The sequence below is a fragment of the Diadema antillarum genome, unplaced genomic scaffold (genome assembly GCF_040938485.1).
Source record: "Diadema antillarum isolate AM-2024a unplaced genomic scaffold, OU_Dant_1.0 seq00000596_RagTag, whole genome shotgun sequence".
In the NCBI taxonomy this organism is placed as follows: domain Eukaryota; kingdom Metazoa; phylum Echinodermata; class Echinoidea; order Diadematoida; family Diadematidae; genus Diadema; species Diadema antillarum.
Window position 1 is genome coordinate 6,564 of NW_027271527.1, and position 27,867 is coordinate 34,430.

At 38.3% G+C, this 27,867-nt stretch overlaps 1 protein-coding gene across 1 annotated transcript; it reads right to left on the reverse strand.

The window, feature by feature from the left end:
- Window positions 1-886: 886 nt before the first annotated feature.
- LOC139735736 (beta-secretase-like) lies at window positions 887-26,653 on the reverse strand. Its single transcript, XM_071646484.1, has 11 exons — window positions 26,121-26,653; window positions 21,458-21,546; window positions 16,748-16,964; window positions 15,101-15,259; window positions 12,865-12,999; window positions 9,992-10,096; window positions 8,579-8,749; window positions 6,993-7,074; window positions 5,789-5,881; window positions 4,946-5,017; window positions 887-1,373 (listed from the first exon to the last, which is right to left on the reverse strand). Exons 1-11 carry the CDS (start codon window positions 26,373-26,375, stop codon window positions 1,141-1,143), a joined length of 1,611 nt encoding a protein of 536 aa, XP_071502585.1. The 5' UTR covers window positions 26,376-26,653; the 3' UTR covers window positions 887-1,140.
- Between the last annotated feature and the right edge of the window lie 1,214 nt (window positions 26,654-27,867).

Consider the following 27,867-nt stretch of genomic DNA (forward strand, 5'->3'; position numbering starts at 1 on the left):
GACAATTTGGCGGCCTGAATTTGTACTTTGTTATAACCGGCATTTCGTTATAACCGCATTCATTATAACAGGAGTGCACTGTAGTTATAAATTCAGATACTACAGCACGGCAGCAAAACATATTCAGAACTTACAAGACCTTGTATGACAAAACCAATACAGAGTTGCGAGAGAAGAGTTTGAATCACACTTAAATCCAGACAGAGGATTTTTCCATGAAATGTGATTATTGTATCAAACTTAGATGTTCCAAACCCATCAAAGGAAGTAATAGAAATATCAAATGTGAAGGAATTTCATGTCTGACAAAGGTCTTGAAGAGAAAATATTCAAAAGAAGCAGAGCATACAGTGCACTCCCATTGTAACGAACACGGTTACAACGAAATGAAAATTTAGGCCTCAACATTATCGGCTCGTTGTTTTTTATTGTTGATTTGTTCGGTTACAATGAAATTTCGATGTAAGAAAGAAAAGTGCTGGTCCTGAGGACTTCGTTATAACGGGAGTCCACTGTATCTATGTTACATGTGATCAGGGCAATTCCCAAAATATGAAATCATACTGGTGGCCAGAGTAACATAAATGGATTTTGCAAGAAAACTCTCTTGGTACTGATTTTTGTACATCACAAAATAAACAAGCATGCTTTGTGATCACTGGTGGCCACTAACTAATTCTGCTTTAGGTCATCACTGTATGTCATGCATGACAGGAGAATCACAACTTAGCATGATAAACCAGACAAAATTTCAAGCTACTTTTCAGGTAATCCAAAGTTTTGCCAGTCAGTCAGAATAGTGGATCACATAGCAAGCTCTGCAATGAGATTACATGTGTATACAACTGTGTAACACTCTGTGTGTGTGTGTATGGGGGGGGGGGGGGGGGTCTGTTAAATGTTGAGAACATCAAATCATGTACTGTATCAGCCACCACTTAAGCGGGAGCACCACTTAAATGGGAGAAAAACTTGTCTCCCGACCCCTTCCGATTAAGCGGTGAGCACTGTACTATGATCACAAAACATGCACTGGCTTTGTATTTAAAGTTCATCATAACCACAGGCTTTTGTCCTCTTCTTCAGTGCAAAATATGACCAAGGACAAAATAACCCAAATGTCCATTAAAGTCGCCGCTGTCAGGGGTCGTCTGCTTCTGTTTCGTTATTGATTGGGACTTCCTGGTTGAGGCGGGAGTGACTGACGACCCCACGACCTCGTCTCCCTTTGCACCGCTGGTTCATCTGGTAGTTGACGGTGAGTACGATGATGGGGAGGAGGAAGAGGAGGCAGATAGCAGCAAGGATGTAGGCTGTTATCATGAGGGCGGGGCTGTACCCCGAGGACCGCACGTACCCGCAGTCTTCCGGGTCTGCAAGGGAACAGGAAAAAAAAGGTATATCAAGTGATGCTGTCAAAGCCTCTTGGGCAAACTATTGCTGCAACTCCATACACGGAAACCCCTGTTTAACAAGATTGCCTCATTATACAGACTATACCAGTAACTAGTGCCTTGTAAACATACTCAAAAAGAGACCATCCACACACAGGAACAGAATATCAGGACCAGTTGTACTTAATATCTTTACTTCATCCTACAGGCTACAAGCCTGATGTAATGTCAATTTCCTTTCACCTTTCACTAATTTGAGATTTTTTTTTTTGGACAAATCGAACACACACCTCTGGAGAAAACTTGCTCATCGTAGTAATACAGCAATGTCTACAAGCCATGTAAAATTTCTGGCTATTTTGCACAGGGTTTTGATGAATACTGTATAAGCTCTTATTTTCGCGAGGGTTTAATTTTCGGGAATCACAGTCGGACCGTGAATTTTACAACATGCGAAAATGTCACTATGCGCTGAGGTAATAGCGCGCTTATGACGGCCTCTATGTGTCAATTCGCGAAAACAACATCTAGCGAAAATGTCCATGACCTCATTTGCGAAAATATATGTACGCAAAAATAAACAGCGTATATGGTACATCACATATCTAGCTCTGGAGGGATCTTACTCATAAAGATGATGGAGGTATGTTTATATGACCTCTACATAGAAATGAACACATTCATTTTAAACACACCTGCAACCCCCACACACCAGGGGACACCTACCCACATGCATTGGTGAAGCTCGGACCATGGATGGTTCAGGTGCTAGGGGCTAGGCAATCTTTGACAGACCTCTTTACTGGTAGACAGTATGACTGTTAAATGAACAGTTGCAATCGAAACGCACTGCCTGCTTCATTTCTGGCCTAATGGCACAACAAGCTAAACACAAAATATTACACAAAATATGTTTTGTGTAATAATTGGTATGAACTGTTTATCGTTTTGATATGATGCTGTATATTTGTTATGTTAATGTACTATTGGTATTTGTTATTATTAAAATGTTCATACAATGTATGATGTTTGATGTCATTGATATGCTTTTCAATGTGATGCATTATAATTTTGCCTTTGGGCTACTACTTTGCATGTTTGTTTCAATAAACCATTACCAAATCAAATCAAATCAAATCAAATCAAATCAAACATTGTGACATCCTAAATATTGTATGTTTATATCCTGCACATGTACCCCTGAGGTTCTTGTAAAAAAACAAAACAAAACATATTAAAGTGAAGAACAAGTAAGTCTTTCAGCCTAAAGGGAGTTTCACACTGGGCTTTGCATAAAGTTGCATAGTGTTGCGTTCAGTGACTACTGAATACTACACGACTAAACGCTGTGAGTACGCAACTCTTTGTAACACTACGTCAAGGGACACAAAATAGGTACGCGAGATGTACGTAAACCATGTTTAATGTTTCGTGTACATCTCGAATACCTATTTTGCATCCCTCGGTGCACTGTTACATAGAGTTGCGTAGTCACTGCATGCAACACTACACAACACTATGCAACTCTACGCACAAAATGGTGTGAAACCCCCTTAAAGGACAAGTTCACCTTTATATACATGTGGATTGAGTGAAGGCAACAATATTAGTAGAACACATCATTGAAAGTTTGGGGAAAATCTGACAATTCGTTCTAAGGTTATACATTTTTAAAAATATCTGTGCAATCACTGCTGGAGGAGAAGATTACTACAGTGTATGATGTCACATGCCTACAACGATATAAGGCAAATAAAAAGAGAATTTCATAAAACTTGACTTTTTGAATAAAGTGCACATTTCTTCGACTTGTTACTGACTTATGTTAGGGGTAATATTATTTCCCCTGCCTTCTGAAAGAGAGAAGTCGAGTGTTCTTTTATTATGTGAGAAAAGTGAGAATATCTTGAATTTTCTTTATACTTTCTTTATATAGTTGTACTCATAAGACATCACCAGCTATATTAGTCTTCTCATCCTGCCATGACTGAGCAGAAACTTCAAACTAGATATATCGCTACGGCGACTGATATGCCTCCGCCATAATGCATGGTTCTTCTAATAGGTCTATAGTACAATGTCTTGACAATGTGTGATGACAGTTTCACACAATTGGCAAAATATTAAAATGACAGGTTTGCCACAAATGTGCTGAATGTTCACTTTCCTAGAACTAGGTTCAATTGGATGAATGATTAAAATGTCAGAGTGCAGGTATTTGGGGAACTGATGATTTTTACTTGACTTTTGACCCTTTTATAAGTTTATGCATTGAGTAATTTTCAAGGTATTGAGAGAAAGTATAATTTCAGTATCAAATGGGAAAATAGCATTATCTAAACCTGGCCTTTGACCTTTGACCTCACAGTTCCAAAGAGAATCACTGTTAGGTTGAACATGCATAAATATGTAAGTTTCATGATGATACCTTGAGTTACTTTTGAGATATGGAGGAAAAAGTGCAATTCAGCACTTTCACTTGACCTTTGACCTTTTGGCAAGAAACTTCCCACAGAATATATATCGGGTAATACACGCATACATCAAGTTAAAAAAAAAAAAAAAAACCTTCAGGCATTGCATAAATATAAGGAAAGTAGTGATATTTTGAGGAGTTGACCTTGACCTTTGACCCCCTGACCTTTGAACCATGACCCCCAACTTCCCTAGATAATCACTGCCCATTGGAACAAGCATATATACTAAGTTCAATGAAGATACCTTGAACCACTTGCGAGATACAGGGAAAAACATGAATTTTCAACCTTTTTTTTTCCACAAAATAACCTGTGACCTTTGACCTTTGAACCCGTGACCCTAAAATCCAAACAAAGTATTATCCGCCCAGGATATACCCTCATACCAAGTTTGATGTAAAACCACCTCATGGTTCTTGAGATATCGACAAAAACAAAACGGGATGGACGTATGTACGTACGTACGGACGGACGGACGACCCGAAAACATAATGCCTCCGGCCACTTCGTTGGCGGAGGCATAAAAATCATAACTTTTGAACGGATTGTCCGATTTTCCTCAAACTCTCATTGATGTGTTCTATTAATATTGCTGCATTCACTCAACCCACATGTCTATGAAGGTGAACTTGTTCTTTAACTACTGTAAAAGTGGATATTTTCGCGCGACTAATTTTTCGCGCTAGGCCTGGTCAGAAGAGTTTCGCGTGTTTTTAATTCCGCGGAATCAAGACATCACGCACAGGAACGTATGGCAAGCAAAAATATTCGCGTGCTTTTATTTTCGCGCTAGTTTCTGGTTGCGCGAAATGCGCGAAAATTTCAACACCGCGAAAATTTCCACTTTTACAGTACTGTAAAACATGATATACATGTATTCGCAGCATGAAATTTTAGCGAATTGGAGCAGACGGCCTTTTTCGTGGCATGAAATTTTCGTGAATTGCCACTTGCATTCAATTCATATAGCGTAGACAACAAATTTTGTGTGCATTTTAATTTTGCGAATCTTGGCGCTCGCGAAATTCACGAAATTAAAATGCATGTGCACATTCCTCATTTTACAGTACTTACCAATATCTAAGCCAAAGGAGCCAGAGACATAAGGAGGGCGATGCACACACGATTCCTCAGCTTCACATGAATCTGTGGAAAAAAGGCAACGTACAGTTTGAGTACAGAATACAGTGTATGCTCAGATCAGGGCCCCATTTCATACAAAGTTGATGTGATAGCAACTCTTGCTGGAATGGCAATTGTCATAGTAATGCCAAGAATCCGGCTTCCTGATTGGCTGTTGATATTGGAAGTTGTCCTTCCAGCAAGAGTTGCTATCCTAACATCTTTTATGAAACGGGACCCCGGAAAGTAACTCTCGAGTACAAAGAGACTACTATGCTTTCAAAACAAGAACCATTTACAGCAACACATTCAACTAGGCTATGTCTGCCCTTTTGGATGCCTTAAACATTGTATCTGCCAAAGTACATAGTTCTTCACTGTTCTTGACCACTCACTAAGAATCGATCATAAATCCTCTCTGCACGAAGGGAATATCATAACAACTCATTTCTACCAATTAGATCAAATAGCATTATCACTGGCTTTACCTACTGAAAGTTAAGTCTCAGTATAGGACACTTTCAACGTATCATTGGACTTTCCTAGTGAAAGTTAAAAACCCCCTGAAATTGCAGATCATTTTTAAGGCTGCCATCTTAACATTAAAAATGGCTGTTTTTTTCAGCTAATATTTCTAATAGTTCTGGTTACAAGCAACGTTTAGGCATTATAGTGTATATTCTAAACATTTTCTTTGTTTTTGTATGTGTGTGTAACAATCAATGCACTGGAAACAATACATGAAGAAATAATCTGATTTGTTGTTTGTTTTGTTTTTATTTCCATTTACTCTACCTGTACATGATGATTTGGCGAATCCTACACGATTGTTTTCTCGATCGAAAATGACGTAAAATCCTTCCATGACTACAGCTCCTATCACAGTCCCTGCAAATGAAACAAAAAATAGGGTGACATTTGTAATCAGGCTATGACAATTGAACTTCCAGATAAAAACAAAACATTTCACTTGATTGCATTCATGCACAGGCTCCTAGTCCAACATCACAAGACATCTGTTATGCAAATATTGCAGTCACATACAAAAGAGGGAAAGAACAGTTTAATATGGTGATCAATCACTTGGTGTACTCCCACTTCGCCCAACAGCCATTCAGTCTCAACCCACATGGTCTAATCCCGTTTCATCTACACTCAGTTCATCTACTGACCCTTTTTTAGCCTCATTACCAGTTGGTCTACTTCCAGATGGGCTTTGCATACTTAGTATTTTGTCTAATACAATATACTGTATACGCCATATATTTAGCAAGTCTAAATTTTCACGAAAAGGACTTGCCGACGATTTTGCGTGTGGTTAAATTCGCGATTGTGGAGTACTGTACTGAACGGAGAAATGTATACCTGTGCGTCACGTTCATATTGGGATCAAAGTTGTTATTTTCGCATGTCTTTAATTTTGTGAATAGCACCCGATTCGCGAAATTCACGAAAATAAAAACCTTGTGAAATATTTGGCATATACTGTACCCAGTCTACTAGACCAAATGGGAAAAAATCCCAAGGAGACAAAATTGTGATTAGACCATCTGGTTATTACACAAAATGATAATTAGCCAAACTGGGCATTAGACAAAGTGAGGATTAGACCAAGTGGGCATTAGACCAAGTGAGGATTAGACCAAATGGGCATTAGACAAAACTGACAGTAGACCAAATGAGTTTAACCATAGTGGTCTTAGACGAACTGGGACATTGACTATCTAAAGTAGACCAAGTGGCAATAAACCGTTTAATATGAGTAATGTAGTCTTTTTGAAAAGAAAAACAGAGAAAAACATACAAATGACCCTCTTTTGTTCTCAAATTTCATTCTCTTAGTTGACTTTCATAACTTTTGCTCTGAACTAATTTTCTAAAGTATGCCACTCTGTCTGGTGCATTTCATAAGCTATGATTCATAACCCTTTCCCATCTCTCTGCTTCTAGTAAAACGAAAGCAGAATACAGGGTTGGTAGAAAGCATCACTGACTTTACCTGCAGAGTCTGCCGAGGGAGTTATGCCAAATTTGTAGCAATTCTTTTTCTCCTTGTTGTCATACTCGTGTCTCAAGTATTGCTGTGGTGATTGATACAAGAGAAATGATTGAATTGCATACAAATGCTGTCATGTCACACATACTGTTAACGCAGAAATTTTCGTGTAACATTAATCTTCTTGTATTTCATGCTACTTCTGGCTAGCGCTAATTCTAAAACCTGCGAAAATATCTTCATTTTCTTTAATTTTCTCTGCACATTTGAATGGGTTGGCAATTTCGCACCGCGAATTCAAGAACCTGTGAAAATGTCTTTGGGCTGCTCAGCACGAAAAGTTAGTCACACGAAAATATCAACATTTACAGTACTCAAACTAGAAAGAGAGCCAACAAACTCGTAGCAATCAACAAAAATTCCCAACCATGTTCTGAAGTGGCTTCCATCGATACAGTACATCAAATCAAACAAATACAGGGGCAGTAGTTGCCTGGAAATTCGACATGTTTTCAAGAAAGATATGGAGTCTCAACAACATACGAACCCTGCTGTACCCCCGGGGTACAATCAGATCCTGGGATACTATTTGTTACCCCCTGCTTGTTCCCGACATACGGGCAAATATCTACGGTCTGGTGCCATATTCCATGAGGCTGGAGGCTGCCTAAGGCTGCCTATATTTAACACCTAGTGATAATGATCTCAAGATACTAATTCAGACCTGTTATAGACTTATGCCAGTGTAATTTATACAATAATAATGATGATTAATATAGTAATTTCAAGTTTTCAAAAGATTTTCTTTTAATGTAGATTTTTTCCACAGAGCACTAAAGAAAAAAACAAGCAAACACATAATTCAACAAAGTGCCAGATTTCTTTTTGGTATCCCAGGGTGCCAAAAAACCTCTCCTCAGAAGGCAAGGAGAAAAATATTTCCCATTACATTATGCCAGTATCAAGTTGAGGCATAGAGTACTTCACAATGAATTTTTGCCGAATTCTTTCTGCAGTTGCTTTCACATTGCACTAATGTTACACCAGCATAGAGTATTGGTTCAGATGTTCCATCCCGTCATAAGGTTATATCGGTTTATCCACTGGCTATCTACAGACTAAAGAAAGAATTTTAAAAATTCAACATATTTTCAAGTGAGCTTGACTTGCGTTTTTTTCTTCATTTTTTAAGAAAACAGGGGGAATCATTATCAACCTTAATAACATAATTATGTCACTAACAAGTTGATGGAATGTGTACTTTTAATTACAAATGACACTTTGTGGAATTCTTCTTGGCTATTTCTTTTTTACATTGCTGTCCATAATGACATAATGAAGCATAGTAGTCTTCTTATCCAGCAATGACAGCACCAAAACATACAAACATGTGTAACTTTTGAACGGACTGTCCGATTTTCCTCAAACTTTAATGATGTGTTTCATTATAAATATCGTTACTTTAACTATGTCCACAATTTGGGCTTTGGTTTTGATACAAGGCATTATATTCATGAGGCCTGGGTTGTGCAATATTTCTACTGTCCCATTCCCTGTCATGCAATATTATACAAGCAATGAGAAGTCACCTGAGGAGATACGACCAGGGAAAAAGCTTGACCCTTCGTCGTCGACTGCAGGTCAAGTGTCAAAGTGGGAAACCAGTGAAACGGCTCGTAAGGTAGGGTCAAGTCCATGGGACACATGAGAACATCGCCGGACCAGAAGTCGGCTGGAATGTCCGGTCCACTTGGCATGTGCTGACAAAAGATGAGAATCAATAAGTACCAGGTATCAGTTGTACTTTTAATAGTCAAAGCTCAGTTTAGATTTTCTATAAGTCACATACACTGTATATGCATACTATGATATACTTTAAGATGATACTTTAAGGCCTCAGATTTTCAGCTATAAATCCCTAAATAAAGCATCAAATGGACACCTTTTTTTGTCTTAATACTTTTTGTGGTACATAGATGAAGGAAAACAAATTGTGGTATCAAACTGAATTTCTCATGAAATTACTTTTTTAATTTCTCATGAATTTCCTTGTTTTTAATGAAGTACATGTATGTATTTCTCTGTTTTTGTTATTCCTGTTTATCCACTGTTTCCTTACATCTTTAAAAATAGTTGTGGATTAGAAAAAGGCATGTTATACATGTATGAGAGGGGAAAAAAAGAAGAAAAAACACATGTAACACCTCTTGTAGAATAACTCATATGGTATGCTTTCTCCACATAGAGAACAAACACTCAGAATCATGCATGGTATGGTTTGTTATGCATCAGTTTTGATTGGTTCGGTTTGCTTTTGAGTGCTCAAATGCAGCAACAGACACCATGGCTCAGCGAGACTACATTCTGAGACTCCATTTCAAGCCATTAGACTACAGTGTACAGGGCAAACACACAAACAACCGATCATGATCTTTTATCTATAGGCTTTCTATGGGTCCCACAGAAACATCTACACTATAGGACTTATCCAAGTCCCGAAACAGACACCTGATAGTGTATGATTTCTTTATACCCCAACAGGATTTCTGTAAGGCCTCTACAGACTATAGGACCCATAGATTCCTACATAGACTCTGCAGATCTCTCATACCATTCCCCACATGCTAGTGGCCCTCTAGACCTATTGGTTTCTAGTGGTCCAATAATCTATAGATCCTATAGGTCTTTCAACCTGGGTCACTGTGCATCTGAAAGCTGACTACCTACACCTCTGTACTGTACGAGCTGAAATTTTCGCGTACAGATATTTTCGCGAATTGCTACTTGGAGGACATTTTCGTGTGTTGTTAATTTTGCGGTTGCGAGGGTCTAACTGAACTTAGCTATTAGCACTTTGTTTTTTTGGAGTGTTGTTATTTTCGCGGTTCAAAGGCGATTTGCGAAATTTGCGAAAATAAAACCACCGCGAAAATTTCAGCTCGTACAGTATTTCAGAGGACAAATTGGTACATGTGTATCCAGCTACAAGCACATACACATACCTTTTCTACATACTGCTCTATGGCTGCTGTGGTGTGGTTGAAGACTCTGGTTGGAAGCCGCAGGTTGGTTGTGCCACTGTCCACAATGGTCTTGTCAAAGTTGTACTGTAAAGAAAAAGGTCAATTTGGACAGATACACATCACACAGTCTTCATTATTCACAGAGATACCAAATTATACTAAAAACTTTCATCGGCTGGGGATGATGAATAATTAAATGACTGAGCTTCAACCAACCTTGAATTGTAGAGGGCAAGCTTTCGTCCTCTCCTGAGGACTTTCTCAAGCCTTATGCAGTGGAGTGTTGTCTTGCTGCCGTTGCCTGTCTTTATTAATCACAATTAATACCAAATTATTCAAGCTCAGTGGTCTCGTGGAGATGATGCCTGTTTGGAGATCAGGAGGTTGTAGGTTCGAATCCTGCTCAAGTATGTACGCCCATGATTTCTTTTATCATGGCTACTTCTAAAACACTGATCAATTCAGTGCTCATTTACATTGATGTACAACAATTTGTTAATCAGTTGCAATTGCTTTGAATCCTTAGTTATATTAAAATGTTAAGAATTTGAAGTGCATAAAAACATTGCAAACTTTTAGTACCGGTATGAGAGAAGGAAATTTAGATGAGTAGTGAGGTATCTATGTGGTAAAACACAAATGTGTATTTCTCTCACCAACTTTAACTATTTCACTATGTCAGGGCAGTATGTTAAATTTCCTTTTCAAACGGGACTTTTTGCCATTTTTTTTCATATTGTCTAAGAATGCAAGCTAGCCAGCCCTTGTACTTGATATCTCATCCGGCTATCTATGCTACTAATATGCATAGAACACTACAGTTCTGCAAGAAACCTACAACTGCACACAAAATGCACTGGCTGATGTGGACCAGAGTGAACATTGCCTCATCTGCTGTTGTTTTCAACACTTGACAGTCTACACTATGTTGGCACTACATTTGTCCTTCACAGGCATATCTTATCTCAGTGTTGTGTGCGTTTGGGAAATATGATTTCTTTGAGAAAATACAGTGCACTCCTGTTACAACGAACACAGTTATAACGAAATTCTGGTTACAACAAAATATAATTCAGGCTGCAACATTATCCCCTCTGTGCCTTTTAATTGTTTATTTGTTCGGTTATAATGAAATTTCGACTTAATGAAAGAAAACAGCCGGTTCCGATGACTTCGTTATAACAAGAGTCGACTGTACAACTCCCATGAAGATGACAAGTTACACTACATCTCTGAAAAAGGCAATATCTGTATGATACTGCCCAGACACCAAAGTACCATAGGTAAAATTGGCATAAATTCCATCTCTTTTTCTGCCATGTCAACTAATGTGTCCCAAACCTGTCGCAACCTGGGTGTAATGCTAGATTGTAATATGACTACGTACGTCTCATCAAGTTTCTAGCATTTGTAGAACTGTAAGATACCAACTTCTCAATATCGGCTTCATTAGAAAATATTTGAACCAATTTCTACCGAAAAATTAGTCCATGCTTTGATATCCTCTAGGCATGATTTTGGAAACTCTGTCTTATCTAACTTACCACAAACTCAGCTCTCCATGCTACAGAGGCTTCAAAATGTGGCAGCATGCATCATTACACTATCCAAGAAGCACACTCACATTACCTCTATTTTGAAATCACTTCATTGGCTACAAGTCAAAGATTGCATTATTTTTAAGAGTTTACTGCTGACTTTTCATTGCATTCAGGGCACTGCTCCTCAGTATAACATTGACTTACTCCATAATTACACCCTGCTTGATCTCTACACTCATCCAACTCCTGTTTAAGGCCTCCTTTTGATTACTCATTATTTTGAATTTTGTATGTTCTTTACCTCCTTCACTTTCTCTTCCTTCCGTGCATATAGTAGACGGCGAGTTGTAATGTTCTTAAAATTTTCTGTAGATTTTGATTTTTTGTGCTATTTCCCCTATTTTGGGGGTGCTGAACACGAATCCACTTGTTGCCATTTTTCTAACCGACGTCTTCACCCGTTGCCATGGCAACGCATTATTTTCCTTAAAAGAACATGCATTCTTCATTAAAAGTCATAAAAACATGATGTAAACATCAAAATATGTCATTATGAATCCTTTTTAATTACACTTGAGAAAGAATACAATTTTCAGAATGTCATGGTTACCTTATAGCAACGACGGTTACCATGGCAACAACTATTTATAGAGAAAAATCATATTTTTCATGAAAAAGCAAGGAAACATGACAAGATTGAGTGGAATATTTATCATAAATTACTATCTAGATTATCAGCTTTTTTTCCACTGTTAATTTCACATCATTTTCGTTGCTATAGCAACAGCATGACAAAAGCTGCCTTTTAAAGAAAAATAAGCATTTTGATTGAAAGAAAAGCAAGAATATGTCCATAGATGATAAATTTCTGTATAGTGAGATTTTTGAGCTATTTCCTTTATTTTGTCGGTGCCAAACACGAATCGACCTATTGCCACATTTCTAAATGACATCTTTAGCCGTTGCCATGGCAACAAATTATTTTCTTAGAAATAACATGTGTTCTTCATTAAACATCACAAACGCATGCTAAAAACACCAAAATAAGTCAATATAAACGTATCACGCTTCAATCAAATTAAAAGTCACAATATCCGACTGCCACAGCGACCTCATAGCAATAACGGTTGCCATGGTAACAGAGCTTTTTAAACGAAAATGATTTTTTTTCATCAAAAAGCATGAAAAGATGAAAAGTTTGAGTAGCATACTCATAACAAATAATAGAGCACTCTACAGAGTGGATTTGACGCCATACATCATATCAATGATTATCATTATTAGAATGCAAGCCTTATTTGGGCAGTGTACCTCCTTGCAGTCCATGCCGAGACTGGTGTTATCCACTTTCATATCTGTCATTATGACCTCATAGAACCAGTCTCTCCTGATTGGTGTATACTGGATGTCACCATGGTAAAGTGTCCGATCTATGCCTCCAATATTCTATGGTTGCCGAAGAGAAAGAGAGAGAGAGGGAGACTGTAAACAAGAGGTATAAGTAGCAAACAATGTACAGAGTTATACAAACAGGGGACTGAAAATGGATGATCTAGGCAGAGAGAAAACAGATATTTGGAAAGAAAGAATGATAGGTAAAATGAGAGACTTCAAAAGATCCTAAGAGTCTTGGTTGTGTGTTCATTTATGCTCCATTGAGCATTATACTTTCACAGGTATGATTCTTATGTACTTTGTTTCATGGCAAATGTTATAGTTTTCAATAAAAACAGAAATACAAAAAAAAAAAAATCCTAAGAGCATAGAGAGAATTAGCAACAATCAACAACATTTTGTAGAGCCTGCATGTGTACAGTAATTGCTCTTTTCTTGTGACACAAATAATGTGGTCTATGAATCAAATGCATCAGAATATCAGTTCCTGCACCAACTCTCATTAAAGCTTTCGGGAATGTTGAACATATAATTCAGCAATATGTGAAACCTTCACTGTCACTAAAGTTTGTACTCTAACATTGTCAAACTAGTGCAATGATAAACCCTTCAGATGTCTACAATGATTCTTGTTTGGGCATGTTGCATTAATTACTAGAAAAAATAATAAGCTATCGGCGGGCAACAGGGTGATCAAAGGCATGAAAATGAAATTTTCCAAAATGTGTGTTGTCATTGCTAGTATCATTCTACATCCTAACTAGAAATGTCGCTACAGCGACTGGTTATACCCCCCCCCCCCCCCCCCCCAAACAACATTTCATAAGCTTTGGTCAAAAAACTGAGGAAGTAGTTAAATCCGCAAGATCTTTCCTTGATCTTCTGCCATTAATATGCCGTTACCATGGCAACGTACTTTCGGGTACTGTCGAAAAATGCGTCTTGCACATCTACAACCAAAGGCACACATCTGTACCAAGTTTCATGGAAATTGGGCAAAAACTGAGGAAGTAGTTTGCAACACAAAATTTTCCATCATTTTGGCTCATAATATGTGAGCTGTTACCATGGCAACATACTTTTTGTCACTGTCAAGAAATGTGTCATGCTGACCTATATCCTAAGACAAACATTCAATATGAATTCCATGAGAATTGGAAGAACACTGATGAAGCAGTTTTGCCATGAAGCATTTTGCCCTATATTTTACCAATAACATGCCGTTACCATGGCAACGCACTTTTTGCCACTGCAGAAATATGTGTCTTGCACATTAACATATTCAGATGAACATCTGTACCTAATTTCATAAAAATTGATCAAAAACTGTGGGAGGAGTTCGCGACGCAAGATTTGTACCCATTTTTGCCCATAATATGCCGTTACCATGGCAACGTACTTTTGGGTACTGTCACAAAATACGTCTTGCACATCTACAACCCAAGGCACACATCTGTGCCAAGTTTTATGGGAATCGGTTGAAAACTGAGGAAGTAGTTCGCGACGCAAGATTTGCAACGGACCGACCGCCCGACCGCCCGCCCGACCGCCCGACCGTCCGCTGATTCCTATATACCCCCTTCAAACTTCGTTTGGCGGGGGTATAAAAATGGATAAAAAGGGGGGGGGGGGCAGAGAGAGAGACAGAGAGAGAGAGAGGAGAGACAGACAGAGAAAGAGACAGAAGTGGGGGGAGGGGGAGAAAAAGCATTAAAAACAAAGCTACATATAATGGCATTTACATTCTTTGGGCATCTGTCCCACAGTCCTATGTAAATGAAATGTTCTGACCTAGCTGACTATTGTAAACAGACATTTGTTCTGCAGTGAGTTTAAATTGGCTTGGTAGTTAATGCATCCAAATTTATGGACATTTTTTTCCCTACAAGATCTAAACAAGCTTTGCCATCAACCAACCTATACTCAATGCATCTCATACAGATCTATCGGAATCCACATTGCATGTGTCGGATTTTCCTTTTGCCAAGCACGTCTTGGCAAGCTTTTAATCTTTGTTTGTCTGTTTGTTTTTTTCTTCCAAGAAACGGGTAGGGATCCTTTTTTTTTTTTTGGTACATGTTTGAGTGTAAACAGGTCTAGTGATAAGTTTCCCACTTGCTATGCAAAATACAAGGAACATCACAGCTCTCACCATACTGCCAATAACGTCTGTGATGGGGGCTTCTGTTGCATTCGCAGCTTTGCTGTCATTCTTGGCCATTAACGTCCCACACATCTGCAGGGCAAAAATGTCGGCGATGTCAGTCTGTCTGGTGAGTGAGTGGAAAAAAGGCTCAACTGAACTATCCGGCTACAGAGTAAAAAAAAAATAAAAGAAGAGAGGGAGATAGAAACATACATGAACAGTAAACACTGCCTCAAGAAATTCATAAAATCTACCGCTAATATCAAATCTTGTTAAGATTTTACTCCTTCCTATTGTATAATAAATATCATGTCTTCAGACATTGACTCACCAATTGCATTTTGTTCACTATATGTACACGTAGTACCACAACATGTCCTGGTGTTTCTTTCCAAACTTGATCTCATGAGCCACCCTATGAAAAATGTGTTTGCTTGAATGTGTTTTCCAACTGAAAAATTGAAATGACAACTTTTGCAGGATCTTTCCATCTTATTTCAATGAATTGCACATTGTGCACCCTGAATAAAATCTTTAATTTCTGTGACCTTCAACCTGGCAACAATAGTAATGTATGATAAGTCACATTGGGCGAAACTGAGTCAGAAAATATTGTCTGTTTTGGTTGTGTTTTGTTTTGTTTTGTTTTGATTTTTCTGCACTAGAAGCAATCACATGTGATACAAAATCTATGACTTTTCTTCCATAGTAAAAAAGTCTGCATTTGGAATACATCTTAATTGGGAAATCTATAGTATAAATTGCTGTTGTAAAATGCATTAGGAATTCTTCCACATTTGATTAGTCATCTCTCCCTATCACAATGATAAGTATAGAAGAATTTAACATTCCAGCTTCGATGAGGTCTATACACTTGCCATACATTATGTGCAAATGAATGAGGCGATCTGAAGCACCCCTGCACAATAGGCGGAGGTCAAGTGGTGTCACGCTTTTGGCATTTACACACATGCCTATACTATAATGTTGTAGTGCACTTCTAGTGTTGCATAGTTCCTGCGCAGCAGACATGGGCAGAGCACACATAGGGATCGTATCCAATTTTCCCCTTTTTATCATGACTAGATTATTGTCACTTCACGATAGAAACACATTTTCATAGTGCTACATGTAGATGTTTTTGTACGACCAACTAAAACACATCATTACGGAAATTAAATAGCACGTTTGAGTGTTTATATGTACATCAATATGTGATCTGGTATTAATCATTTGTCACTGACTACACACTTATTTTCCTTTCAGCCTTGCCACTGTCCGTGAATGCATCCAGTAGTTACAGCATGAATAATTTCACTGTACAGTGTACATGCATCTGCTGAAGTACTGTCAGCTTGCAGCTTAGAAAATAGATTGGGAATAAAAGTGTGTCATTAGACTAGATTTACTTTTGAAAATCACACAGAGAACAGTTTTGTGTCTCATCTTTCAGCTCTATGTAACAGGTACAATGTTCACATGGGTTGGTACCCATTGGAACTGCATAAGTGCAAAATGTAAATCTCTCAATTATCCAAACCTATGTATTCACTATGCCTTGTGGGTTTTATTCAAAGGTACTTTGTGTAAACATTTTCCATCCACCAAAACATAAATTATACGTTGCCTGAAACAACTTGGCACTTTCCTCACCCGTGCGATGTCTGCGAAGGCAAGCCCGAGAATGCCCTGCCAGTGTGAGCCATTCAGGAAAAACTCTTCCGACTGGGTGATTGCAGCGATGTTTGCTGTAACGAGGGTCTCATTGACGGACGGGATCTGGACAACATCTCGTCCCAGGTCGCCGCTCCACTCCCCCTGTGTATAAGGTACCTTCACCTCTGTGTGCTGGTCCTCGTACGATGATGAGCTGATGAGAAGAACACAGAACTTTCTTGTTAAACCAGAAATGGCACTTTATGATCGGACACACTGATGGGACTGCAGTCAAGTTTGCTCTACATTGTACTTTGCACAATGTCTATCTGTCCAATTTAGAGAATAACACAGCCAATAGGTCAGACAAAAGATGCCGAGAACATGAGAGAAACAATGTAAATGTACATCACACATTGTATGTACATTTTACTGTACATACAGTGTATGAACAACTTGAAGCCAATAAAAATTACACGTTCATGCTTGCTGGTACATAGATGGGCATGCCTTACCCCAAAGTCCCCATGAACAATCAAAAGAACGCATTAAAAAAGAAAAGAAAAGAAATAACAGCATAATAACAAGTCCATCTGAGAAAATCTCGAGGCTGTAGTAATTGTAAGGTACAGTCACACACCAACTTTTCAGCAATTGAAGATTAAAGGGATGGTACTGTAAGTAGCGGTAGTGTAGGACTGATGAATAAGTGTAGCAAAAGCTGCAATGTACAATAATAATCTTAATAGCAGACAAATTCTGAAAGAGCAATCATTCATCTTTCTCTTTAAAAGTTCTTTTTTCTTTCTTTCAGGAAATATGGGATAATACACTGTGTCTAGCTACAGTACGTGGTGTACTTTGACAATAAATCAAAAAGTTAAAGCTGCAGTGTACACTGTAGGTATTGCAGACACAATCTGGGATTCACTACGTCACCATACCGGTACTCGATTTTTGAGCTACTCCCCCCCCCCCCCCCCCCCCCCCCCCCACACACACACACACACACACACACACGCATTTAATTGCTTTTCCAGTACAAAATCCATGTGGGCTATATGTGCAGTAACAGCACTCCTCTAGAAAAGCAATGATGGATGGTTGCCCAGATTTATAAGATGCTTTTCTCCCTGAAATCTATAGATCACCTGCTCAAGTGTTTTCTTTTTTTCTTTTTTTCTTTTCTTGAGGTCTTCCATCCATCCATTGACCCTGGGCCCATAAAAAAAAAGTGCAGATTACACAACATACAATGCTGGAGGGCTTTATCAGTAGAGAGATTACCAATAAGTCTTTGTGCTTTGGAGTTGAAGCTGACAGATAATACAGCTCTACAGATAATTTGCTGCAACCCTACAGATGCAATCATCCTTTTAAATACTGAGCTTAATGTCGGTTCCCCTATCTCAAATCTGATTTATAGCTTTGTCAAAACTTTCTGTCTACAGTGCATTTTGGTACTACAGCCAGCAAGTACACGGTACATTTTCTCTGAAAGGCTACAGGCACCTGGTAGTAGTAGTACTAATTTGACCCTTGAAGTATTGTACAAATTCTACATGTCTCATCCAGGCCCCGTACATACTACGGGTGTATCAGAATTTACAGTGGTTATATTACAAAAATAGAATTTAAAATAACACTAATGATAAATCCACTTTCTGTTCATGTGATTGTAAGAGGAGTCTAGAGAGAAAAACAGAACTGCATGCACAAACATCTAGACATTTCTTTTTTTTTTTAAATTTTCTTTGCTTGGGACATCTAATTCCAAGAAATTTGGCAGAATAGCAACTTTAAAATATGACTGATGTACTACACTATATATGATGATCTGTCATGGCTATTAGAAGCATGTGATCCATCCATCTACACTGTATAGGGACTTTTTGAACTTGATTTATATCAAACCAATGGAAAGAATGAAAAATAACTCTCAGTTCATCATGACATATTTGTATATACAGTAATGTATGAAAAATTCATCATTAAAAAACTCTAATTCATGGAAATATAATTCTTGATTTTAACATTATATCCAGAGTTTATCCGGCCATCTTTTTTCAAGTGTGACCATCTGCTATTCAACATGTATATGACTGATTGATTGAGAATTTTTTTAGTTTACTTTTCAATACAAATTCATATGTAGGGAGGCATTGAATTACAGTTATTGGAAGTACCGTACATGTATATATTCAAGAATGTTTATAAATTAGACTTTTTTTTTTCTTCTTTTTCATATCAGATTCTTTTCTCTATATTCTTTCCACCAAGATGAGGAACATGAATATGAACTAAAATGAGCAAAAAAACATACAAAATGTAATGTTTACAAGAGCAAAGTAGCAGCTCTGATACTTGGAATACTGTTATCAAAAATACAGCATAATGTCAACAAGTATACAATGTACCGGCATGTCAAGTTTCAGATTCATCTGACAATCCCGGAGTTTTACAGTATCTGTGCCAGACACAATTATGACCGACTTTATGCACTTTTCATAATAAGCTCTTAAATTCAGAACCCCTTAACTATGCACATTACATGTACACTTGTAACTTCTGCAGACATACGACTGTACAGTGTATACCCTGTACTTTTATATAAAATATGTTTGATTTTTCATAACTTATTATGAGGTGGTCAAGCAAATTCAATTTTGAGGCTGCAGACATTAACAAGGCAAGTGCCATAATGTGTCTCTCCCATTCGCGTACAATTTCTTGTACGCGAATGGGCGAGACACATTATGGCACATGGGATCATAACAGATAAAAAAAAGAGATACAACAGATAAAAAGAGATATAGGGTAAAAATTTATGGCAAAAAAGAAACTTGCCATAAAAACTTAACATTGGGCCCTTAAAGTTTGTTGACCCCTGCCTGTGACCTTTGACCTTGTGGTGACCATCCACTCCCTACGGGACATCTACCAAGTTTGGTCACAAACGGACCTATGGATCAAAAGTTATGACCCATTTAGAAACGTGCCATAATAATGCAACATTGGGTTCTAAAAGGTCATTGACCCCTGCTTGTGACCATTGACCTTGTGGTGACCATCCACTCCCCAAGGGAATCTACCATCCAAGTTTAGTCACAAATGGAGTTATGGATCAAAAGTTATGACCCATAATAGCAATGCGCCATAAAAACTTAACATTGGGCTATAAAAGTTCGTTGACCCCTGCTTGTGACCTTTGACCTTGTGGTGATCTCCCACTCCCCTTGGGACATCTACCACTCAAGTTTAGTCACAAATGGAGTTATGGATCAAAAGTTATGACCCATAATAGAAATGCACCATAAAAACTTAACATTGGGCTCTTAAAGTTTGTTGACCTCTGCTTGTGACCTTTGACCTTGTGGTGATCATCCACTCCCCAAGGGACATCTACCATCAAAGTTTAGTCACAAATGGAGTTATGGATCAAAAGTTATGACCCATAATAGAAATGCACCATAAAAACTTAACATTGGACTCTAAAAGTTCGTTGACCCCTGCCTGTGAGCTTTGACCTTGAGCCTCAGGTGACCTTCTCTGGTAAAATGTGAAACTTTGTATGACCCCTCTTCCCTTGAAGTTTGATTGCAATTGAAGCCCAGAGTAAAGAGTTATTGAAGTTTTTGTAGCGTTACGGACAGACGACGGATGGACGGACGGACGATGGCAGAGACTCCAACCCCAAGCACCTTCTGATCTGGAGATCTCCCGCCCGAAACCTCTAGCAAACGGGAGACTCCAAGTTGATGTGTGCGAAGCGCGAAGTTCCTAGGGATCTAGATGTTCTCTGGTGCTATCTAAGGCTTATTTTTTCAACATACGATAGCAATAAGTAAGAAATCCTTTCCACCGGGAGACACAGAGCCAGGGCGGGAGAAATCAAATCTCAAACGGGAGAACGGGAGATTTTGCAAAAATGGGCTTTCGGTGGGAGATCTCCCGTCGAAAACGGGAGAGTTGGAGTCTCTGCGATGGACGGACAAACGCCGCAGGCGATCCCTTAGTCTCCCCACACCTCCGGTGGGCTTGACAAAAACTGATAGAACTACATGTAGAAGCTCTTTTTTTTCAATTTCCACCATGAATTGACTCTTTGTTGGATGTAAGATGCATGGTCACTGTTGTAAAGTGGTCATTTGTGTAGGTACATAACGCTAATAAAATTTTGTTTTGACAATATTCAGTAACCATGTGTGTATTTAAACCTTTTTTTAAACACTTGATATTCCCCTCAAACCCCTTAGAAATATTCAACATCTAAAATTGGCTGCAACAAGATACTAGGCAGACACTCATCATACTTCTGGGTTGTCATAGATTACACACCTAAGCCCTTATCACTATCATACAGCTGCTATCACACAGGTTGTACTGCATGTAGAAGTGGATATTTTCGGGCGAGTTATTTTTCGGGCTCTGCCATATAGTATTAAAAAAGTTTTGTGTGTTTTTAATTCCGCGAAATCAAAACATAAACTAACCTGGAACATGGCAAGCAAAAAAATATTTGTGTGCTTTTATTTTCGTGTAGCTTCTGGTTGCACAAAAAATTTCAACACCGCAAAATTTTCCAATTTTACAGTAGGTCTATACAAACCATGCACTCATTCCGCACCCTCTCCTCTTTTATGGGGCAAGGTGGGGGGGGGGGGGGGGCAGGGGCAATGGAGTTAAGGAACATGTACTATTACTCACTCTTCCCTCTGAAAGAAGGTGGTGATGGCTTCATGAGGAGCTGCTGCCACAGCAAAGTTGCTGCTTCCAGTGTCAATCAGGACATTCAGCTGAAAGCAAATGGTTTAAAGAGAACAAAATTACTACATTATTTTATTCATGTGAAGACTAGCCGCACCAGCAACCCCAACACATGATATGGTACTGGTTAATACACTTTGTATAAGTCCCTACACCCTGGGGGCCAGGGTTAAATGAAGAAGAGATCAGTGTAGGCCTACTGCCCCACTAACGTTAGACCTACAGTGTAACGTTATACAAATGATGCACAGGATAGACGCCACGAAATAATCCTGTGCATCATTTGTTTTATAAAATGGGTCGAAAATTCGAAAACCAACAGCATTTTTCAGCGTTTTTCAGGTACCTTTGTGGGTCAGGACGTCCGAAGATGTTCGTCCCAAACATTTACGCACGTCGCACTCGGAAATCCCGCACATATAAGTATGATGGGGGGTTGGGTTTTCCGGACACTTAAGTTCCCGCATGAAAACTTACTTAGTTTACATAGAATATGCACCCTTTACCTTAAAGACTATAGACTCCTCATATAGGCCTACTAGACAACATACTCTGAAAACGGCGTGAGAATTAACCTGCTAAATCGTTGGATTTGACCTTCAAAGTGACTCCATGTACGCGTCCGGTCCCACAACGCTTGGTCTACTGTTCTGTACGTATAAGAGTATACATTGTACGTACGTACGCCACACATGTTATGCACAAGGGCAGAAAGGCCGGGGAGCCCGAACTAGAAGTTGTTTACAGGATTGACAGCGCGTATGCATGCAATTCAAAGGAGCCGCCGCTCGCACAGACGATCGGCAATAGGATTTAACACACAGTGCAATGGGACTAGAATAACCAAAGCACACGTGACTCATTTCAGCGCTTCCTATTCATGTATTGGCTACATTCTTGAACCCATAGGTCATCTCATAGCCATTAAATAGGCTTGACCGAAAGACCGGTCTGTTTATCTGGTCACTGGGGATACAGACTGTGTATGTTCTGCGGAGACTGCGTCTGGCTTCACGAAATCCCCTACTAGAATACACGGAGGAAATTAACAATATTAAAAAAAAAGACTCCTCCGCTGGCTCCGGACAAACAGCTAGATCTAGATGTACTAGATCTTCCTGTCTAACCCGGCAATCTAATCTTTGTAATATGCTGTGCATCTCATCTCAGGGTTGTAAACTACTGCAAAATAAAATTCCTAGCGTTAACCCTTTGAACCCCGCATTATTTGAGATGGTCGTGACCCTCACCCTGCATTATTTGCATATATTGAGCATATTTTGCTAAATGACTGAATACATTGGTAATACATACAAAAGAAATACAACAAGAACAAATAACCACAGGTCTGTGAAGTGTGGTTATGATTACTCCAATTTTATTTGAGCTGCAATAATAGCTCAGTATGACAATAATGATTATAATCATAATGATAATCAACAATAGTAATGTTAGCTATAAAAACAATAACCTCACTCCCTGACTGTGCCACGCCCCCTTGACTTCGACGATCACCAATATGATCACCTCCAGCTCCAGCTCTAACGGCATCCCAGCTGCTGATTACCCCGCTGGTACCCGGCTGAGATTGTACATTACCTTGTGCAGCATCTATAGCTCATCATCTGTGTCCGTTTCGTCTTCAGAATCACTGCTTTGACTACATTGTATAATATGACTTGTCAATAGCTTCCTCATAATCACCAGATGATTCTCCTAAGATTATCGCACGAGCCTCCTCTGCAGAATAGCATCTTTTTGCCATTTTTATAGCTCAAAACTTGCAAATGGGCAAGTCCAAGATAACACGCGCGTTACGTATGGGACATTCAGAGACTTTTATGACCTGAAAAATAGTGTTAATGGCTTTTAATCATATTAAACTTTATCATGGTGATTGATATCTAGGAGAAGTATAATCATGCAAAAAATGGAGAAAAATGACCTTCACAATTATATTCTAGAAAAGAAAATATGTGCCGTTACGTATGGGACCAGAAAAATTTTGTTTTTTTGAACATTTTTTTCAACCTCAAAACTCTCTGAAAGTATTTCATTCTACAACTTGTAACTCACTGTGATGAAAGTCACAACATTCAAGATTATCACAGGTAAGTTTCGTGTCATTAGGCAAAAAGCTCTAATTACAGGTTCTAATCAAAGACAGACATGACGTGTTTCGTATGGGACAGTTACGTATGGGACAGTTTGTCCCCCATTCATTTAGTGTGTGAAGAACCATGTTTATGGGTATTTTGCATAATTATTGAAGTAAAATCAGTTGAAACTACTCAAATACTGATCCAGATTGTCAAGGAAACAATATTCCCCAAATATTCACCATCCTAATCATATTCAATCATATTTTTATATTTTTACGACCAACCTGAGTATGCATGCCCTTTGTCCCCCATTCGTTTAGTGTGTGGAGAGACATGTTTATGGGTATTTTGCAAAATAATTTTGCAAAATACCCATAAACAAATTTTTGCATAATTATTGAAATGGAATCAGTTGAAACTACTCAAATACTGATCCAGATTGACAAGGGAACAATATTTCCCAAATATTTACCATCATAATCATATTTAATCATATTCTATATTTTTATGACCAACCTAAGTATGTATGCCCTATTTTTATCAGGATAGTTACTACTGAAAAATTGAATAGTTTAAAGTGTTTACTTCCATTGATGAAGGGCAGTTTGCCATTTCGTTTCAATAAAAAACAACTTGACACAAGAAATATTAATTTTTATAAATTTATACCTGCTGCGTGGAACCCCAGTGATCAAGTAGATATATGATGTTTGTCTAGCAGTCAGGTCATTGATACGAGTCACACCTCAGTATGTATACCCATGAATTTTGTTGTGGCTATTATTGAAACCTGAATAAGGACAATTTGTGTATCCTTGCAATTAAAAAAAAAAATCACTTTACTTTATATTTACTTTAAATATCTATATCACAACCATTTCAAATTTGCTCTTCATCACTAAACTTTGAATTCCTCTAGTCTTAGGATTGTATGCTCTTTAGTAATTCATATAATTGGTTTCCAATCATCTCATTAAATGTTGAAAACTGAATCCCCATTTCTACAAAAAACTATACCATCCCTTTAATGCTGATTTTTCATTGTGTATTTTGCCATTTTCCCCTCCCTCTTTCTGAAAATTGTTCAGTCAAGTACATGTATTGTTTAAAGTGTCTATAACTCAAAAAATAGCTACAATGTTGGGATGCTTTCTTCAGGATGATTGACCATTTGTGTACTGAGAGACCTTCCCAGCTAGCTACATGCATTCACATGCATTATGTATGGGGATGTCCCATACGTAACGCATTTGTCCCATACGTAACATTATTTCAATGCCTAATGAAAAATATTCCTTTTACTGTTTTTTCTTTTTTCTATGGTATTTGATTTCTCTAAACAATAAATTAGAACTTTCCAAAAGGGCATTAATATAACCTTAGCAATTTCAGAAAAAACCTAAAAAAATGACCTCAATTTGTTACGTATGGGACATCTCATGATAGGACACGAGCTAATTTGAATAATCATTTGCATAATCCCTAAATTTTCATACCAAGTTAAACTATTTGATGAACTTCTTATGTCCACATATTAATCAAATATCATTTGCTTTCCTTTGAATTAATATGAATTTTTATAAATGTCCCATACGTAACGCTGTGTTTCACATTTATGCAAATGAAGCTCTTGAAAATTGCATAAATTTACGTAATATAATTTTTTCCTCCATGGAAATCAAAACTTCAACTCATAAGCTTCAAAATGATACCAAACATGTCAATATTGAGCAAAGATGAAATTTTGCCTTCTGAGGGGACCTTATCTTGGACTTGCCCAAATCCAAACCGTAATCAACGAAAGTATAGACCGAAGAATCTCTCCACATCGTTGTAGTGAGATGGCGTCATATTTAGGGGGTCATCTGACAGTTAAAACTCAAGTTATCAAAGTCACATGATTTCTGGCCGGTATACCGGCCTTTAGGGTATTTGAACCTTGAACCTTGAACCTTGAAGTAGTAATCCCTTTCAGCAGTTCCTTGAAACTATCCCGGGATGGTAGAAGTGTCGTGCGTCAGTGAGAGGTGACATGGTGAACAGGATGATTTTAAATGTCACTAATGTACAATAAAAGTGACGGTGCATAGTGCTAGTAAAAAAAACATGCATCTTTTCTTAGAGCATGTGTGACCCAACAGGAGGCTGCATCACTCGGATGACTGGAAGAGCAGCCTCTCTGAATGTTAATGGGTTGGTAATTGAACGTTCTGTGCGCGGCCGGTATTCCGGCCTTTCGGGTTCAAAGGGTTAAATTAATAAATTAAAGAGTTTAATTAACATCAATTAAATTACAACTTATACAAGCATAATATGCTTCATCACATGTCATTGTCAAAGACATACTCATAGTCATACTCATACGATAGTAGATCTAACTTTAGTTAGGTCTAGCCTATCACTAGTATCACCTACAATTCAAAAATCAAACAAAAAAAGCCTTGTCAATGTTATTGTAAGGCCTTATTGTTAATGAATGTTATTGCAATTGTTAGTTGTACCGTCTGCGGCGGTGTACCAACTCCAACTTCCACATAATAGCCGAGGCCTGGTCTACCGCGAATATTGTTTCTCTGCCCATTAATACTTGAGACGTCTTTTTCCGATTCAGCAAAGATCTCTTCCAGACCTATCTCTCGGGCTCTCTTCAGTGGCAAAGTGTAAAGATGATGGGTTCCAGTACTTGTCGCCGTTTCAAACACACAGGTGACCAGCAGCACAAACGCTGTCTCAAGGCCCAGCATTGCCATTGACATTGTTTTGGATGTTACTGTTGGGTAGCCCAATGTATGCAACACACAGCACTGTCAGCAGTCCACAGTGACCGGGGCGCGCGACCAGGGCACTTGTCTTTGCTGTTGAAATAATTCTAAAAATATTTTTCCTTGACGTTCCTTCTTGCAGATCCACAACACGACATCGTGACTAACACTTGTGTGTTATACATACATTTAGCGTCACTACTTGTCGATAATTTTACAGGTTTTGTTAACAACCAACACGAGAAAGTTGCTAGCGAGAATGCACACACGTACACACGTAACCCCGTCGCGGGGCGCTGTAACACAGTACGTATTTGTCCGTATGGGGTCGCTGCTGCGGTTAGTACACACGTAGAGTTACCGGTATGACAAATGTGTGTGTTACATACAATTTTGTATTGTACATTGTATCGGCGACTCAGCTGTGAAGTGCGCGTATGGCAAGCCAAATGTGACATAACGTGTGAGAAATAATGATTCATAATAGTAGAGCAGATAAGCCCTCAAAATCACGTGAATTGTGCAAAATTTGACTAAAGCATGAAACTTTCACCAGTGTTAGTACATACCATAAGATTTATTTTAAGATCGGGAGGTAAGTCTGATTTGACCTCTGATGACCTCCAGAGGTCAATGTACTTTAGATATCAGAAAATCGATGTTTTTAGACATTTGCGAATGATATATGTGGTTATGTTGCACTAAACATGCATTTATACCACAGAGAAATCATTTCCAGATTCAACAGAGCACTGACAGGTTTTTACCTTTGACCTCTGATGACCTCCAGAGGTCAATGAACTTTAAATATCAAAATATCGATGTTTTTAGACATTTGTGAATGATATATGTGGTTAAGATTCACTAAACATGCATCTATACTTCAGGGAAACCATTTTCTGATTCCACAGAGCATTGACAGGTTTAATCTTTGACCTCGATGACCTTTGGAGGTCAATGACCTCAAAATATTATATTGATCTGTCATGTCATTGGTTAATGGTAACCATTGTTAAGATGTACAAAACAAGCATATCTGTCTTACAATGAAATTGTCTTCATATTCTAAAGAGCAGACAGGTTTCTACCTTTGACCTCTGATGACCTTGAGAGGTCAATGACCTCAGAATATCAGAATATTGAAGTATGACATCATTGGTGAAAGGTCAAACATGGTAAAGATGTACAAAACAAGCATATCTGTGTACAATGACATCGTCTTTATATTCCAAGGCACACAGACGAGTTTCTGCCTTTGACCTCTGATGATCTCGAGAGGTCAATGACCTCAAAGTATCAGAATAGTTTGGCATCATCAATGGTAAACATGATGATGTTCTAGAGAGCACTTGTAGGCCCTGTTTATTAACGAGCCATTACCGTTCACCTATGAAAATCACACAATGTCAAATACCTCGAATGAAATGTGAGGATGTTAATATTGATATTGCAATAGTTAATAGTTAATAATTGTTTATGATGTAGG

Excerpts from the sequence above, each read along its gene's own strand:
- LOC139735736 (XM_071646484.1), bottom strand. The coding sequence starts at position 26,375 with ATGTCAATGGCAATGCTGGGCCTTGAGACAGCGTTTGTGCTGCTGGTC. Across the intron at positions 15,260-16,747 it reads CCTTCGCAGACATCGCACGG|CCGGATAGTTCAGTTGAGCC; the intron begins GTGAGGAAAGTG and ends TTTACTCTGTAG. Across the intron at positions 13,000-15,100 it reads CAGACGTTATTGGCAGTATG|AATATTGGAGGCATAGATCG; the intron begins GTGAGAGCTGTG and ends CGGCAACCATAG.